General features: G+C 36.0%; 1 protein-coding gene across 11 annotated transcripts; it reads left to right on the top strand.

The window, feature by feature from the left end:
• The first annotated feature begins 314 nt into the window (after window positions 1-314).
• LOC135145679 (transformer-2 protein homolog beta-like) lies at window positions 315-2,847 on the top strand. 11 transcript variants are annotated; one of them, XM_064077810.1, is made up of 10 exons: window positions 315-374; window positions 472-570; window positions 723-1,205; window positions 1,267-1,302; window positions 1,478-1,634; window positions 1,688-1,766; window positions 1,831-1,990; window positions 2,073-2,114; window positions 2,168-2,235; window positions 2,728-2,847. In XM_064077810.1, exons 2-9 carry the CDS (start codon window positions 482-484, stop codon window positions 2,205-2,207), a joined length of 1,086 nt encoding a protein of 361 aa, XP_063933880.1. In that variant the 5' UTR covers window positions 315-374; window positions 472-481; the 3' UTR covers window positions 2,208-2,235; window positions 2,728-2,847. The 11 variants fall into 11 exon arrangements, 9 of the variants coding, with proteins under 9 accessions (XP_063933880.1, XP_063933879.1, XP_063933881.1 ...); XM_064077809.1 differs by having other exon boundaries at window positions 2,422-2,847; XR_010283534.1 differs by having other exon boundaries at window positions 1,831-2,114; window positions 2,168-2,504.
• Window positions 2,848-13,432: the final 10,585 nt, after the last annotated feature.

Genomic DNA, 13,432 nt, shown 5'->3' with positions numbered 1-13,432 from the left:
GACATAAGGTATATCCTTTAGCGCTGCCCTTTTAAAGACATCCAAAAAAAATTTAATTGAAAAGTATGTAGGCCCCGAGGGCCCAACTATAGCTAAAATTAATTCTTAAACGTGTACTTTTTCAAAAACAGTCGTTTTGAATTTGTTTTTTGCTATTCCAAGAGGAATGTAAGCATAATAACCGCGCAACAAGCTCCTACAATTCCTCCTAAAACATACTTCACAGGATATGGCTATTCGACCTCCTTAAAAGCACGTTTTTAGTGGAGTTTTAAAAACCCTCAATGATTTTTTACCTCTGCTAACTAAACAGTTGAATTTTTCTCCATCTTCTCTTTATCAAGGCTCGATTGTTCTTGCTTGAGCGGGAGTCGGTTTGTTTTTCTTCGTATAACTTTTTGCGGCTTTGTATTAATTTTGTACCCGTTTGTTTTTCTTTTTCTTTTCCTTCTCATTACATTTGCACTCTAGTTTTTAGATTATGGTTGAGGGAGCTGTTCTAACAGATAGTGAAAGATTGAGTGGAGAGAATCCTTTAAGTTCTGAAAAGCAAATGAGTAGTAGTCCGGGGTTACTAATTAACTTTTTTTTGGTGCTTTTTTTCAGTTTTATATCAGTTAACTATTAATTAGTTTAAGTTAACCTTATAAATGACCTATTATCGGTTTGTTTTAAGTTTAGTTAGTATTGTTATTGGTTTGTTTAATTGAACTTAAAAACAGAGGCCGACAAGCTTCCAACGAGTATCAAGGCTCTCGCGGAAGGAGTCATACACCCAGTCGTAGTCGTAGTCATAGCAGAGACTACAGCCGAAGTCCAGCTGGCCGCCCTGTGCGTTATGGCAGTAAAGAACAGAGTCCCACGGCAAAGGAGCCTAACGTACGGTCTAGTCGTGGCCGCAGTCGCAGTCGCAGTCTGAGCGAAGGCGAGCGGCGGGAGAGCAGCCCGTCCCCTTCGACTCTGGATGCAAGCGGGCGCAGTAAAGGCAAAAACGGCGGCCGAGGCTCCACGCATCGTCGGCACCGGAGCCCTAGTCCTCTGCGCAGCCCAAGCCCTCGGCCAAGCCCTGTGCGCCGCCGCAGCTTCAGTCCAGTGCGCAGCAGGAGCCACCACCGCTCTCCTATACGCAGCCGCAGCCGCACGCCCGTGCGCCGGCGTCCTTATAGCCGTAGTCGTAGTCGCACTCGGTCTCTTACTCGGAGCAGGTTCGTTTATTGGAATAAAGATATCAGTGTTGGTGTTGTTCAGTATATATTTGTTTTAAAGAAGCCGGATCCGCCGTAGAAGTATCAGCCGAACTCGGTTTGTGCCTTTAATTTCTGTTTACTATGCTAACGGTCTTTTTACTTGACTATAGTAGTTGTGTAATTCTTTTATTTAGTCAGTCTACTCTCAGATTTTTGCTTCAGTTTGTGGAGTTTTTCTTTTTTTTTTTTTTTTTTAATTAATATTTTAGTGCTGAAAAGTATAATTTTAGAGTACGACGGAGGATGAGTCGAAGTCGAAGTCCACCTTCCGAAAATAAAGTGTTGGGCGTCTTTGGTTTGAGTACGTACACTCGCGAAAGAGACTTGGAAGATGTCTTTTTAGAATATGGCGATGTGGAGCGCGTGGAGCTTATAATGGACAGACAAGTTGTTGTCTTTTTTTCCGCAACTTTTTTTTATCAACTTCTTTTTTCTACCAGACTGGCCGGTCACGGGGGTTCGGTTTTGTGTACTTCCGTACGTTATCTGATGCCGTTCGGGCGAAGGAGTCTACGCAAGGTGTGCACCTACTGCAGCTCGGCTGCTTTGCTTCGGTTACTCTTAATGGCTGGTGTGTGTGCAGGTCTCCGCCTGCACGACAGGATCATTCGTGTGGACTACTCGAAAACCAACAAGCCGCACCAGCCGACCCCCGGAAGATATTTAGGAAGGAAGACATACTCGTCCAGTCGAAGCAGCTACAGCGCTCGCTACCCGTACGGCTACAATGGGAGGAGGTACAGGTACTTTTGCACTGCTCTGCTGGACTTGATGGCCGCTTATTCTCGCTGTTTTTTTTTCTTCCTGTTATTCCTTCTCTTCCAGTCGCTCGCGCTCGCGCTCTCCGAGATACTACCGATCAAGAAGGTTATTCTATATAGTTTATTAAAGGCACTCAACGTGCTTATATTCACGTGAAGGTCCCGCAGCTACTCGCGGTCGCGGTCGCGGTCCCGCTGATTCCCTCCTTGCTGTGCTCTCCGTGAACGTACGTTGTTGTCAGCGTGGCGTTGTTTTTGTAGAAAGAAAGCATGCCATGTGGTGTAGTTAAGCAGTTCCCGGAGCTTCTTTTTGCCTTCCATTGTGTAGCTCGGGTCACGTGTTAGCGTATCGACGTGCACCGACGCACCTGTTTTATTTCTTTATGAGCTTAACTCATTGTTTATTTATAAAGATAAGAAAGAGAATGTAAAAATGAATATAAAGAAAACCCCAAACAACATTTTCAACATATAAAAAAAAAGAAACGAAAAAGCAGTGCGTTGAATTGAGTTGAACTATTTTCGTTTTTTTTTCGACTGAAGAACTCTTTAAGTGGATATATGAAAGTTCAAGTTGCATGAAATAGATTATTGAGCTTATTTAGTACTGCTTGTCGCTGATAAGTTGTTTATAGCAGAGGCTGTAATATAAGCATTGCCACCTTTTTTAGCCCTCTCGTTGCAAAAATCTACAGTTTACTAATGATAATATTTATTAGGTTGGCGCGGCCGCATGTTTGGTGAAGAACTGATTGGGGCAACCATGTTGGGACTGTTCGGAGGAACCGTTCTATACTTTTATTTTTATATGAAAATAAAAAATTATCAAGAACTAACAAGTTTTTCTTTACTGTTTAGTATCTACTTATACTATAATAAAATTTAGTAAAGTATTGTTTGGCTCAAGGGGTTTTCCAAAGTTAACTTTATTATTTTTAGTGCGCTCTCTTTCTTATATAAGTTGTGTAGTATGTATTAACCTTTAATAATCTTCCCCCCCCCCCCCCCCCCGGCACATTGAAAGTTTAATAGTGCGTAGTGTAAACATTGAGGAGTAAAGTTTACATGCGTCGCTGGTAGGGCGTTACCATGGAAGACTGCGAGGATGCTTACTCTCCTCGCCTTATCGACAATCACTTATTATGCTTGGTAATTGCCGGAGACTTTATTGAAAGGGCTTTTTTTTGGGAGACTCATTTATACTTGGCCGCTTAAAAGCTCTGTCAAGTCAGTGATCTCGTTCTGAGGGCGAGGGTCTGCTAAAAAAAAGAAATAATTAGCATCTTTGTGTGGGTAATCGTATTTATCTGCAATTTACTTTTTAACTAAAATTTTACTTATTTTAAGCCTCGGAAAGTGACATATGTAAACTATAAGTTATATTGTATAGTCTATAATAGAGTTATTGAACACTTAAAAACATATTGAACACTTAAAAACAATAATTTATTTGATAATTTTAAATGGTCCCTGGAAAGAACAAACCACAGATTTTAAAGGAAAAGAGAGTTCTGTGCGAGCCTTTTCTATATATAAATTATTTTGCTCTTGTGATTACATAAAATAAATTTAAATATATTTCTTAAATTTAAATTCTTTACGCTTTGTTTAGTCAAGGAACTAACTTCTGTATCCTATAGATATTTAAGCTCTTCCTGCTCATTTGCACAACTTCAGTAACTTGAAACATGGTTTGCAACCTTACTTTGCACCACTCGGTCAAGAGGGTGGCATTGTTTTATCTAATAATTAAACAACCTTATACCTTCAACGCTATCAAGCATAAGTATATCCAACATGTGACTATTTCGTATTAGAGTTTATTATTAGAAAGAAAGGTTCAACTTTTAAAGCTTAAAGATATCGCCATAGCAAAATATCAGCCTCTTAAACCTGTGGCAATGTTTTATAAAATCACCACTTTAGTAATACCATAAATTTGAACCATACTTTTTATTTTTCTTTCCTTAAACACTTTTTATCACATTAATATTAGATTTATTTGGTATACTAGTTATTAGAATTGTCGCTTTCCCTACCTTTTTACTCTACCAAATTTTCATTTCGTGCCCTAGATTTCGTTAAACAGCCTGCCTTCTTAAGGTCTAGAGCCTTTTGTAAGTTAGCAGTTTATAACAGTTTTAAAGAACTTATTCATTTGGGGGCGACTCTGAGATGAAAGCATAATAGTAAACGTTCACTGAGGGAGGGAGAGTCTATTATAAGTATACACTTCCTATGTAATATTATCATCCAGTACCGACTGTCATCAGAGATTCAAAAGGTGTTGCTATTTATCGAATACACCAGAGCGCTTTTTCCTATAATTGAGTGGCGAGCTTACGTAGAAGATATTAAAGAAGATATAGAGTTATTTAGTACATATAACATTGTTAGACTGAGTGACTCTTCTGCGTTTCAAGTGCAGAAATGAACGCTATCGCTCATAAAGGAATCGGCAAATAGATAAAAAATTATAGAGCACTATGTAAAAAGCTTTACTGTGTTCCGGTAACCAGTTTATAGAGTTCAAATGTGTCTTACTGATTCGTAACGCAAATGCATGTTTACTTAAAAAAAATTTATAATTTAATTGTTTAAGACCTGCCGAAGGTTCGAATTTTCAAAAAATCATGACACTGGAGCCACTGGGCAGTGACCATGTTCTCAGAAGTGCCCGATGGTGTAGGATATGTATCCCGCAACCATGATTTATTCTTTTATACTGCAGACGTCGCATAAACCCAAGCAAATAGTTTTTTTAAGTAGTGTGTTATCAGGAGCACTTATAGATGGTTTGTTTATTTAAAATCGCTCGTGGGAATCACTTGAGAATTGCAAAATGTTCAGAGAACGTAATTCTACACAGGGAAGATTTTTCGGTGGGGCACTTAGACGAAAAAACGGTTGTGATAAAATATACAGTTCCTCTATGAATGGGTCGGTTTCAAGATCGCGAGAATCTTGAAGACCTCAAGCGCCAGGTCCATCTCAGATCACCTCAGCAACCGACAGCTAAAGAATCAAACTGATAAATAGGCGTAACAATTGCCTTACAGTCCCTGAATTTACAGCAGAATTTAATAGGGGTAGTCAAAGGGAAGTTTCCCTCAGTACTGGAAAAAGGCGCTTCAGGAAACCAATTTACTCGGTCGATGTACTATATGGAAACCATTTCGACGAAGGAAGAAAACAAGACGATATCAGTGGGCCAGAACACAAGAAATAAGACATGGGAGGACTAGAAAAGCGTATGGTAGATGCGAGTACAAGTACGAAGTCTTCGGCCTAAAACGTAGAATTTTATTCGGAAGAAAGTTACCGGCAAGTGTAGTTTCAACAGTGAAGCATGGGTTGGTTTCATGTTAGTTCGAGGTTGTTCCTTTTTTGCCGGCGTCGAAGATTTAACAAAAATTGCTGAAATCCTGCGCAAAGAAAATTATCTCCAAATATTGGAAACCAATGAGGTGCTACCGCTCAGGTGTGCAAGTCCTTCCTGGCCGGGCAAGAAGATGAAGGCACCCTACAACTTTTGGCGTGCTCAAACCTAAGTCCGGACTCGAATCCGATCGATAGGAGATGGACTCGACGGGAAAGTCAGGAAAGAATGTGTGACCTCAACGGAAAACCTGTGGAGGGCTCTGAGTAAATAATTCAGCAGGAAAGTCGAAAAAGTTGTAGGAAGGCGCCGAAAATAGCGCGTGCGGTAGTTGCATTTAGAGGTGGATTTTTTGAGAAAACTACTATTTAATTATTTCCATTTGTACATTGCCTAGTAAATACGATTTTGCTTTAATATCTTGTCTTTTTATCAGAGATTATGCCACAAGTATTCTTTAATCTGGCTTTATCAAATTGCGCCAGTTATTACAGTGTTTATTAACTTCTGTTCGTTGCCCACTCTTCCGTGAGCGATAGCGTATATCGATATATGTGCCCTATAACCGAAGTTTCGATTTGAAAGTGAAGGTGCGAAATTTGTTTGGGTTTCTAGTGGCATCAGTGTTTTAGTAAATTTCTAATTGATAACTTCAATTTCGGTTACGGCGTTTAGCAAGCACATTTTGAACAAAGGAACGCAGTTTACCATAAAATAATTTATTAAATTTATAAACCTAACTTATTTAGCTTCAGACTTTTATTTTTGAAAAGACGGGGTGCTACAATTCACAAATTTTAACGCTTAAGGAGCTTTACACCGCTCGGTTCCTTATTTAAATGTAATCGCTTTTCGGGTATTAAATGAGCATAAAGTTTATCACTACTAATTAGCGTAAGTTTATGTATATTCATTCCCTGGGGGCGTTCAGCTCGACAGTTGTGAAATGGAAAAGACTCTGCAAAGTGATTAAATTGTGAAAATTAATATATTAAATAGGAAAAAACTGTAGAACTGTATCACTAAAAATAGTTAACGGAATAGGTAGGCGTAGGAAGCTTTAATTATGGGCGTCCAAAATGGCGGGTAATAGAGAGTCCACAATTTTAGTTGATAAAATAAATAAGAGTTCAATCGCTAAAAGTATGACTGGACCTAAGATCAAGGGAGCAGTTGACGTGTTGTTTATGGGTATTAAAATTTGTTGAAACAGCATTCTATAAATAAAGCAATATCAATTAAGTTTGATGGTTCTCCCAGGATGGGTGTTAATTTTGCATAAAATGAAGAGCTGAAACGCGTTTGGAAAACTGTTTTACTTTTTGTGTAAAAATCGTAGGTAAAGCGTACAAGCTATTTCTTAAAAAAAACTTAAGCGTATTCGACTGGAAGTTAATCTTTTTCGTCGAACTTTAATGCATCATGTATTTTCCCTTAGAACCAGGTCTAACGCTGCTTAGGGATGTCACGGTAGAGAATACCTAATTATGTCGTAATACTACGCTTAGTTCCTATGCCTTGCTTTTCAATTGTGTTTCGTTTGTATTTTTTTTAACTCCGTAACGGAAGTCTAGGATGGGGTTTAAGAATTTTCTGCCTAAAAATGTATACCGCTTTTATTCTTTTGCAAAAAGGACACAGACAAAGCAAATTCATATTCACACGCTCGTCAGTGCCATACTACGTCACTAAAGGATCGAACTTGTGCACCTTACAACGGATTAATCGCACCTAACTGTGGGGCCTCCACTGTTAAAGTTACGCTTAGTTTTGACAGTATACTTAGAATTTCTCTTTTCCTGTAAAACTACCGGTCTCTGTCATTGATGTCATTGAGCTTTTATCATCGCAGTTATTGACACAGTATTATTGGTGGGTTGGTTTAACTATATTCGACAAGACGCCATGATGGTGATTATTTTAACAGACCCCTTTAACCGTTTAATGGCGCACCTTGTGTTCGTAAACTACTTTGTTTCTTAGATGAAAAAGATTGTTAATAATAATTTAGTCAGGAAGTCAGCTATCATTTCCTTAATATTCAATGTACTATTTTGTCTGTTTTCGTCATAAGTTTATCTTTTACATAGCGGTAATTAACATCTATATGTCGGCGACAATATCCTCCATTGCGATTATACGCTATGCTGACGCTTGGCTGATTATTAACATGGGCTTGTAGGAGTAAATAACTGTAATGTCAAACTCAATTAACAAGTTCGCCATCCATGTAACATATCTTACGACACTATCATAAGCAATATACTCAGTTTCTACTGTTGATAAGGCAACTATTATTTATTTTTTTGACTCCCATATTATGGGATATTTATGAATAGAGCATTAATATCTGTTTTGACTCTTCTCTCTATTTCTACGGCAGAGCTAGCGTCCGAGAAAACTTAAACTCCGAAGGTTTTATATATAGTAGCTATAAGGTGTTAGATCCTGGTAACCATTTTAATATCATAAAACCATTTTTGCAGCTTTCCGGAACCTTTGAAGTGTTAAGACAATTTGCTTTCTAAGCATTGAACGTCCGTGCTGGTGCAACTTCCTAAATATTGTATCCTCCGACTAGTTCTTTAGGAGGGTCATATGCTACCTTCTCTAATACTGATAGGTTAACATTGTGCACCGGGTTATTAAATGATTTTGAACTGGACATATATAATTGTTTACGAAGTATCATAATATAATCCGCTTGTGAGAGACAAAGTTCATCCAGACAAGTAAAACAAACCATTATTTGTAAATCTCTTTAATAGTGAGCAGCACTCCGCTCATTTATTTCCTGGCTTCATCTTCGTTCTCAGTATAAAGTTTTACATCGTTTCTTAAAAGAACCAACTATACAAACTATTAATTATAGTAAGTATGCACGGTTCAGTTTTTACCGCAGTAAAGCCTTCACCCTCCAGAATGTTATTAAGTTTGTGGAACCAATTTGGAGCTAACTAATTAGTGCCGTACAAAGATTTCAATAGTTTAAAGAAAAACACTTTAGCATCCAATAAGTAATGAATCAATTCATAACTTGCAAAAATGTCGTCTGGTCCATAGCCGCAAATACCATGGGCATTTTTAGCATTAAAATGTAAATAATTAAGGTGAAAATGTAATGCTGCCACTTCAATTAACTATTAACATCTTTAATAATTATAGGAGGCGTAGATTATAGGTAATTGGGTGAGCTTTTCAGATATGGTAAGATTTTAGTCTACCTTTATTATTTACTAGGATAGTTCCAAGTAGTTTTTTTGAGCTTATGTTTAGTTGTCAATCTAGCGATTTCCCAGATGTTTGACTTTTCCAAGGAATTTTATTTGGCAAGTTTTCATGAGGGGTCCTGGGGATGTACCTGTTTGCAACCATGCCGTTATTTTAAAGGGTCTCTTAACTTGTAGGTATTATTAAGAGAACATCCTCATCATTTTCTATCATCGCCGTCTCCCTGTCAGCAAAGGGGATATTATATCAAACTTTTCCTTTTGAAATTCCGTTTTCACAATTTCCGGGAAACCAATAGGCCTTCCTCCTTCTATCTGTGACTCGTGCAGTACTTCTTTTCTTGTACTAGATCCATAAGAATAGGTTGCATCCCCTGATTCCGGGTATCCGCACTTGAGTCAGAGTTATAACTTTTGCTTAAACCAGTAGCTTCGAACTTCTATATCAAGCTTCATTTTCCTCTTATACCCCTAATGTTTCTTTTATGGATATTACAGGGCTTTCTCATAATAGATTTTTCTTTGCTCCCATCGATACCTCCCCCCCAGTTTTCAAGTTTATAACTTCTAGGTTATAAAACTTTCTATACGGTAGGATCAAAAATCTTAGTGCAACCACATCACGTTCAAGGGCCGGGCCCAAAAGTTTTTTTTTCGGGATTTGGAAGACATTTATCCTGTAGATGAAGATATAATACTCCAACCCCAAACATATTTAAATCGTCCAACTTTGGAGTCATTGTGAAAACCCTTCCAGGTGCCAAAGTATACGTATATATGTAAAGTAGCATGGCTTCTTGCCTTGCCCAACCTTGCCCAAAACTGGTTTTTAAGTTCAGTCTTGTGAACGAAGGTTTTGGCCATTTCCTCTAATATGAAAGCCGTAAGTTATTCAACTAACAGGTTACAAGATGGTGTATTAGGGGCAATGAAAATGTTTTTTGCAATCTCCTCTGTGGATATATTTCTTTGAAACATTTGTTAACAAATTCTTTTACTCATCGTTTTGACTGCCTTCGTTAAAGGTTTACTTTAGCACAGATAGTGCACTGGATTTCTTTTTAATTCTAAACCAAAGTTATATTTCAAAACATTATTTATTTTGTAGATGCCTCATTATGTCTTGCCATTCAAGAATAGATTACATTTGCGATGTTTTCGGATAAATAGTAATATCCATTGTTATGCCTTAGTACCACTACCAAACGTATTTTACTTTCCGATTCCATAAATTCAAGACTACTAGATTTCAATACACTTGCCTTTTTCTGAATGAAAAACCACCATATCACACTTTGGTCTCAAAGCCAGTTAACGTTTACAAGTTTTACAATTGCGTCGGGGTTGTACAAAATCCTACCTTTACAAAAATTACCTAAACATTTAACTTCCGACCAACCACTCTATCCGATTATCATGTTCTTTATCGGTAGGAGTTCGGGAATATAGCTTTTGTTATTAAAAATGTGACAACTGGCTCTGGAGTCTAGATTCATTCTTCCCATTATTTTTGGGTGATTGATCGTGTTTAACTCTACAGTAGTCGCAGGGGTTTACAGATCTGAAAATTATTTTGCTTTTAAATTTTCAGGTTATATAACAGTTAATTTAGTGTGACTTGTATCTTAATATCTCAATAAACGACAGGTGTTCAAAAATTTATTGTATTTTTTATTTAGTATAAAAGTAAAAAATTTAATACTCAAAAGGCTCGGGTGACCTATTGCGGCTGCTAATATCTAAAAAAAAGGTGCGACTACTGCAGAGTTAAGTCAAGCCCTCTCTTACTTGCCTTGTTAGGATGTGCGTAATTTATAAGTTTTGCAGTCCCTCCGCATCTCAAACACTTTAACGCATTAAAATTACTGTCGTAATTACCCTTACCGCAGGATATAAATCGTTGTGTTCCATTGGTCTCTTTTCTTAAATTATTAAAGTGTAACATGAATCGCTTGCTTTTAAAGCAGGTTCTTCACTGTAAGTACTCATTTAACTTTTCTCTTTCATCATGACTTCTTTTTAATATCATGTCTCTTTCAGTCTTCCATTCGTGATCTGATGGAAGAGCCCCTAAAAAAAAGTTTAGTTATCTTCCACCTCTCTCATGCCGCGTGTTATTAGTAACCCTTTAGATCACTAATCGAGTATATTTTGCTTGGTTTGAGCTTTTTATCAATTGTTAAGCCCTGCAGCCAAGAATGAAAAAATACAAGACAGAGAATAGGAAATAGGAGAAAAATCCCATAATTCTTTTATTAAATGTACATATATATGTATATGGTCCGCTAGTGCAGTAATCCAAAAAAAAAAAATTACATCATGCAATTTACTAGCGTTTAAGCCTCCATGATGGGTTACCAAGGAATCATTATAACAAGATTAATTCCATCTGCTAAATATTGCACATCTTCATTCCCTTTCTTTACATTCCTAACTCCTTCCCAAGAGCTAATAACATTTCTGCTGAAGCTCTATCAAAATTGAAAGTGCGCCATCTGTAATTCTTTCGGTTTGTAGGCAGTTATTATAAGATCGGCGCCCATTATTTTACATATTGCACTTATAAGACTTTTGTCAATTTTATTTACAATTACGCTGTATGTAATTTTTAATTTTCGTTTTATCATTACATAGAATACTTGAAAGCTTTAATAACATCAGCTTTTAAAAATTGTGCTTCCATTTGAAGGAACCAGGATGACCAGTCTGTTTCATGTTTCAGTTTTTTTAAACAAGCACCTACTCCGATATACGATATATTGTCCAAATTTCGCTCTTTATTTGTAATATTTTCTTTGCAAATATATTTAGTATACGCTTTTTATTAAACTCAGTATCCCTGGCTATCAATTATTAATAATTTAAAAAACCGAGCTATTAATTATTATAAAAATAAAGATTTAATAGGTTATCTGCTCAGAAAACGTTATATACACTTACAGTGTAAGGCAAAACAAAATAAGAAAATAGCAACGGAGTGCAATCCATTAGTCTCGTGCATTTGATCATGCTAAAGTAATTTCCACTCTCACGCTCCTTATTAGGATGTGCGTATTTTATTAGTTTTGCTCGCCACATTTTTCGATTTCGTGGAGTTTTATGTCAAGCACTAAAAAAATATCATTTACCAAAACTTGAAATATTCATCTCGAATATCTCAAAAAAAGCGAAAGCCTCCAAGGTCATATTTCGCTAATTGTTTTAAGTTTCCCCGGAAGCCAATCTTGGACGCTTAAAACGCTGCTAGAATCCTATGATACATTTTTTTAGATTATTTGGTCTAAAAAAATGTATGATTATTGCACTAGCGGACCACATATATAATCATATACACAATAAAAAGTCGATGGATTTCTTTCCTGTTTCCCACTTCTCTTCTACGTTTTTGTTAGTACTGTCAGCATGGTCTAGTAATTGATTAAAACTCAAACCAAAAACAAACAAATAAACTAAACCAACTTAATTAGTGATCTAAAGGGTTGCTAATAACTCTAAGCATTATTTATTAAAACACATATGTTAGCGCTGCAAAGTTCATTTCATAGATGATCTACTATTTACAAATTCAATTGTAGGTTTTCTCTGATATTCATACCACTAAGTTAAATTTTTTAAGCAAATTCTCAGTATAATAAAGGCTGCTCCGTTGTTTCTAGGTATACTTAATTTACATAGTGTTTAACAGTCAAGAACAATTAATTTTTTTTTCTTTAAATGGAGAATTGTAATTTACTGGATTAAACTAAGCAACCCATATCGCATATTATAATCCCGAACCTCGACTAATCACCCTAACTATTTGTATTGCATATACTTTGTACTTGGAAAGAGGTAAACGTACATGCTTTAACAGATGAACATTATTTAATGTTATCTGTAGTTCGTGTTTTATAGCGTTCATTAAATAAACCAAATTTTAAAAACAGATACACGAGTAACCATTTAATTATTTTATATCCTCGTAAGCATATATTATATATAATAAAGTAATAATTTTTTTTATTATTAAAATTATTATTTATCTCATTTTATCTTTATTTATTAATTATTTTGAATTGATTTTACTGATTAATTGAATAAAGGCTGGCCATTCCTGCTACGAAGTTAGGACTTTTTAAGAAAATTACTTTCTTTAGGAATTTTTTCTTTCCCGGGCAATTATTTTTTCACTTCTATTTATTTAGTATTATTATTTTGAAATATTAGATTTTTCTTAAGCATTAATACTATTAATAAAGTTGTTATAGAATTGTAGTGGGCGTAGGAAATAGAATTTTATTGAAAAGTTGGCAAGAGGTACAGTTGGGTCTTTTGCACCAAAATAAAAATGGAGTACTTGAGGATAATGTAAAAGGTCAATTGGTTATAAAAGCTGTCTTGCTGACAATAGTACAATAGTATTAGCGTAAAAAGTTGAATGCTATTGGGATTTTAAACCTCTTGTAAACATGTTATACAATAGTTAATATAAAAAAATTATAAAATAATATTTATTCTAAAAATAAATAAAGTTATTCAAGTTTTAAATAAGTTTAAATATATAAAAAAAAGATAGTAAAAGTTAAGATACAATATTTCTTTCGAAATATACATACCTCCAACAATTACAATACTGCAAACGCACACTTGACTAGTAGGCAGCGTACAACCCGTTAAAGCTCAAGCAGGTCAAGAACTTCCGATCTTAACGTAACCAATTAGAGAAGTCCCTTTCAACAACTGACACGCGAAGAAATGCGTTACGTTCCTTCGCATATGCAACAGGTTTGCTGGATTTGTGTCCTTTTTGATTATAAATAAAAAAAAAGTTTTTAA

The sequence above is a fragment of the Zophobas morio genome, unplaced genomic scaffold (genome assembly GCF_036711695.1).
Source record: "Zophobas morio isolate AGI-343-1 ecotype UQ-CSIRO unplaced genomic scaffold, CSIRO_AGI_Zmor_V1 ptg000175l, whole genome shotgun sequence".
In the NCBI taxonomy this organism is placed as follows: Eukaryota; Metazoa; Arthropoda; class Insecta; order Coleoptera; family Tenebrionidae; genus Zophobas; species Zophobas morio.
Note: the sequence above shows the minus strand (reverse complement) of the source record. Positions and strands in the feature narration are given on the sequence as shown.

What these genes read in the sequence shown, in the direction of transcription:
- LOC135145679 (XM_064077806.1), top strand. Translation starts at nt 482, where the DNA reads ATGGTTGAGGGAGCTGTTCTAACAGATAGTGAAAGATTGAGTGGAGAG. An exon ending in CGGTCTCTTACTCGGAGCAG is followed by an intron (nt 1,206 to 1,266) that starts GTTCGTTTATTG and finishes TTTGTTTTAAAG; the next exon opens with AAGCCGGATCCGCCGTAGAA. An exon ending in AGAAGTATCAGCCGAACTCG is followed by an intron (nt 1,303 to 1,477) that starts GTTTGTGCCTTT and finishes GTATAATTTTAG; the next exon opens with AGTACGACGGAGGATGAGTC.